This window comes from Otolemur garnettii, unplaced genomic scaffold, assembly GCF_000181295.1.
Source record: "Otolemur garnettii isolate 467f Iridium unplaced genomic scaffold, OtoGar3 scaffold00100, whole genome shotgun sequence".
Taxonomy (NCBI): Eukaryota; Metazoa; Chordata; class Mammalia; order Primates; family Galagidae; genus Otolemur; species Otolemur garnettii.
In genome coordinates this window covers 7,499,589-7,503,613 of record NW_003852495.1, presented here as the reverse complement: position 1 = coordinate 7,503,613, position 4,025 = coordinate 7,499,589, and the positions used below count along the sequence as shown (strand labels likewise).

Here is a 4,025-nt window from a genome sequence, read left to right as displayed (position 1 = left end):
AAAATAAAAATGCAGCTTCTTGGCCGGGTGCAGTTTTGGGCAGGGTACAGTGGCTCACACCTATAATCCTAGCACTCTGGAAGGCCCAGACAGATGGAATGCCTGAACTCAGGAGTTGAGACTAGCCTGAGCAAGAGTGACACCCCATCTCTAAAAAAACTAGCTTGGCATTGTGGTGGACACCCGTAGTCCTAGCTACTCTGGAGGATGAGGCAAGAGGATCCCTTGAGCCCAAGAGTTGGAGGTTGCTGTGAGCTACAACTGTGGCACTCTACCAAGGGCGACAAAGTAAGACTCTGTCTCAAAAAAATAAATAAAAAATAAAGAGGTTCAACCTGAGCCAGAGTGAGACCTTGTTTCTAAAAATAGCCGGGCATTGTGGTGGGCACCTGTAGTCCCAGCTACTCGGGGGGCTGAGGCAAGAGAATCACTTAAGCCCAAGAGTTGTTGCTGTGAGCTATGATGCTGTGGCACTCTACCAAGGGAACCACAGTGAGAATCTTGGAAAGAAAGGAAGGAAGGAAGCGGGGGAGAGAGAGAGAAAGAGAGAGAGAGAGAAAGAAAGAAAGAGGTTAAACCAGGTTTATTTAAAAAAAAATGCAGGTTTGGTGCCCGTAGCTCAGTGATTAGGGTGCCAGCTACATACACTAGGACTGGCCGGTTAGAACCCAGCCTGGACCTGCTAAACAACAATGACAACTGCACCAAAAAAATAGCCAGGTGTTGTAGTGGGCACCCATAGTCCCAGCTACCAGGAAGGCTGAGGCAAGAGAATTGCTTAAGCCCAAGAGTTTCAGGTTGCTATCAGCTGTGATGCCACAGTACTCTACCAAGGGTGACATAGTGAGACTCTGTATCAAAATAAATAAATGCAGCTTTTTGCTGCTCCATTGCCCCCACCCCCATAAGCCTAATTCAGGGGATCTGTGGTCAGCAGGGAATCTGTACTGTTAACCAGCCCGTAAGAGGTCTTCAACTGAGCCAGCCTTTGAGAAAGCCCAAAGTAGGTGGCCAGATGGATACCCACCAAAGGGAAACAAAATCACTTTGGAGACCATGTCTACCATGCTTAAAAAATGAAATATGGCAGGATGCACTGACTCACGCCTGAAATCCTAACACTCTGGGAGGCCAAGGCAGGAGGATCTCTTAAATTCAGGAGTTCAAGACCAACCTGAGCAAAAGGCAGACTCTGTCTCTACTAAAAATAGAAAAATTAGCAGGGCATGTATGGTGTTGCACACCTGTAGTCCCAGCTACTTGGGAGGCTGTGGCAGGAAGATTGCTTGAGCCCCCAGAGTTTGAGGTTGCTGTGAGCTATGATGCCACAGCACTTTAGCCTGGGGCAACAGAGCAAGACAGAATCTCAAAAAAAAAAAAAAAAAAAAGGAAAGAAGAAAGGGGGGAGAGAGAGAGAAAGAAAGAGGAAGGGAAAGAAAAAGAAAAGAGCAGCAACATGCCCATCATGCTTTAAGGGCTATCTAAACTCAGGAAACTAGTTTCAGTTAAAAATAGGTGTGTGTAAATGGTCACAGGGGCTGTTCACACTAGCATAAATTGGAGACAACCCAAATGTCCATCAGCAGGTAAACTGATGAACAAAGTGCTATGTAGTCACAGGGTGGAACACTATTCAGCAACAAAAAGAGCAGACTGACACTCTACATAAATGAATGTCAAAATATATTACACTGAGCAAAAGAAGAAAGACAAATCAGCAAATATTGTACATGAAAGACTAAAAGCAATTAATAGAATCAATCATGATATAAAGCAGATGGCCAGGCAATTACTATAAAGAGCAAGAGGGGATTTCTAGAGTAAAGGAAATTGTTCTATGCCTTGAATATGCTGGTGGTTACATGGGTGGGTACAGTTTGTCAAAACTCATTAAACTGTAACACCCAAACTGGGTATAATTTATTACATGTCAGTTATACCTCAAGAAAGTTGATTTTTTTCATAATGTCATGCATATGTGCACTACTGGGTTGCAATACAGAATATGTTTCTCACTGGTAGGATGGCATCCAAAAAGTTTGAGAAAACCACCACATGACCTCAATAGCAGTCAGAAAAACAGATGCAGTCTGGGGCCAAGAGACGCCAAAGCCAACCCTCTGAAACCCTAATACTGGCTACCTTGGCAATTCTGGGCCTAGTTTTCCTCTGGTGGATCGAGAAGAGCTGGGCCCCAGGGGCATCTAGAGATGCCACTTCCTGGCCTTGACCTTGGGTAAGTGGTTTTACCACTTGGGCCTTGGTTTCCCTCAAATCTCCCAGGGAGATAAAGATAGGGCCCTACCTCAGAAGATAGGGCAGTGAGGATATAATTAGATACCTCAGGAGGCTGAAGCTGCGGGCACTGGGCCTGGCGAAGAGTGACTGCTCAGGAGCTGGTAGCCACAGCCATGGTCTTATTAGGGTTGAAGAGGGGAGGGCCTAACCCATGGTGTCAGCTATGGGAATAGGGCTGGGGTAAGAATCTAGGCTGAAGCTAGGCCCCCTCCCAGCTGTCACCGTCCTTCACTACCAGCCCCAGCTGTTTATTCTTCCCTCCCAGGAAACTGGAGCTGGCTCCCCGGGGTCCTATTCTGGGGCCTGGATGCTGTGTCAGCATTTCCTTCTAGGCCCTAAGGCCTGAGATGGGGAAGGGAGGGGCTAGTGCAGGGTCAGCAGACCTAGCCTAGAGGAGAGGTCATCCCCTCCTATATTCACGCCCCCACACCCTGTGACTCACTGGCAGGGGCAAATAGGAAAAGCGGGAAATGGCAGCCCCTCATCCCCCCTGTCTCCTCCCTATCCCCTGCCCAGGCCCCAGAAAAGCAGGCTATTCTGGGAGGGACACCTGTTGTTCCAATTCCCATCCCTGCCCCCAGCTGGAGATCAGAGATTTGGGGAGAGACAAAGCTAGAGAGACAGCAAATGCAGAGTCTGAAGCCAAGGAATAGACAGAGATAGAGACAGGGAGCTGGAGATGGAGAGACAGACAGAGACACAGAGACAACTCAAGAGACAAATAGAGAAAGACACTACCCAGAGACCCTCAGAGACCATTCACAGACATATTTGACCTTCCTCCCTCAAATGAAGGAAAGACCCAGGACCCGAGGGAATCTCAGGAAAATTTCAAGGGTTGAGAATTGAAAGAAATTTTGTTCTGCCGCCCACCCCAGCCCCCTTCCCAAGAATTTAAGTAGGTCAGAGTCTGGAGCAAGAAGAGAATTAAGGCTGGGGTGGGGGGTGGGGGTGGCTAAATTAAGCCCAGGAACTAGAACCACCTTCCCCAAGTGCCTGCTTCCAAGTGGTGGGAGGGGATGTTCTCTCAGTGGCCCCTCTCGTGGCATCGCTAATATCTGAGGAGACAGTGGCTGAACATCCCCCTTCCCATTCTGTAGTCCCAAATCCTGACCATTCTCTGTGGTGAGAAAGGTGAAGACTAAAAGAAAGAGAGACAGAGTGACAGTCACTCAAAGTGACAAAGGAAGAGACTTCCAGTCTCAGAGACCACCAGCAAGTAGGACAGGGACATTCAGAGACACTCAGAGAGCCCCAAGAGATAATTCCAGAGACCCCTAACTCAGAGATACGAACCGTCCGCAGGAACTGGACCTCGTCCTCGCCTTCTGCGTCGCCCATGCTGTCGAGGCCCGGAGGAATAGGGCTAAGGTCGGGAAATAAGGGCAGGGGATTACAGGCGGGGAAGGCGGGCTGGGGGGCAGACTGGGGTCGGAGACCTCTACGGACGCCTGAGGCACCCGCGAGGTAGATGGAACTGCGAAGAGGACACGCGTGCTGCACTGAAATAAGACGAGATTCTCGCCCCCCAGCTCCCATTGGGCCAGGACGCTTAGGCCACGCCCCTTCACTGGAGCCCCGCCCACAGACCCAAACCTTGGTTAGAGGTATGCGTGGCAGGGATGGGCTGGGAGGGGGCGTGTCTAGAAGGTAGCTGCGCTTTCTCCACCCCCATGGTATGTAAGGGGCTATCATTCTCCCATTTTTTTTTTTTTTTTTTTTTTTTT

The 4,025-nt window shown here is 49.2% G+C and overlaps 1 protein-coding gene across 2 annotated transcripts in view; it reads right to left on the bottom strand.

The window, feature by feature from the left end:
* The window catches only part of RYR1 (ryanodine receptor 1), a 131,919-nt gene extending 128,155 nt beyond the window's left edge, over positions 1–3,764 (bottom strand). For both annotated transcript variants that reach the window (XM_003796154.3, XM_003796155.3), the window contains exon 1: positions 3,595–3,764. In XM_003796154.3, the coding sequence (XP_003796202.1) occupies positions 3,595–3,639 (45 nt within the window). In that variant the 5' untranslated portion in view covers positions 3,640–3,764. The remainder of the gene's footprint in view (positions 1–3,594) is intronic.
* Between the last annotated feature and the right edge of the window lie 261 nt (positions 3,765–4,025).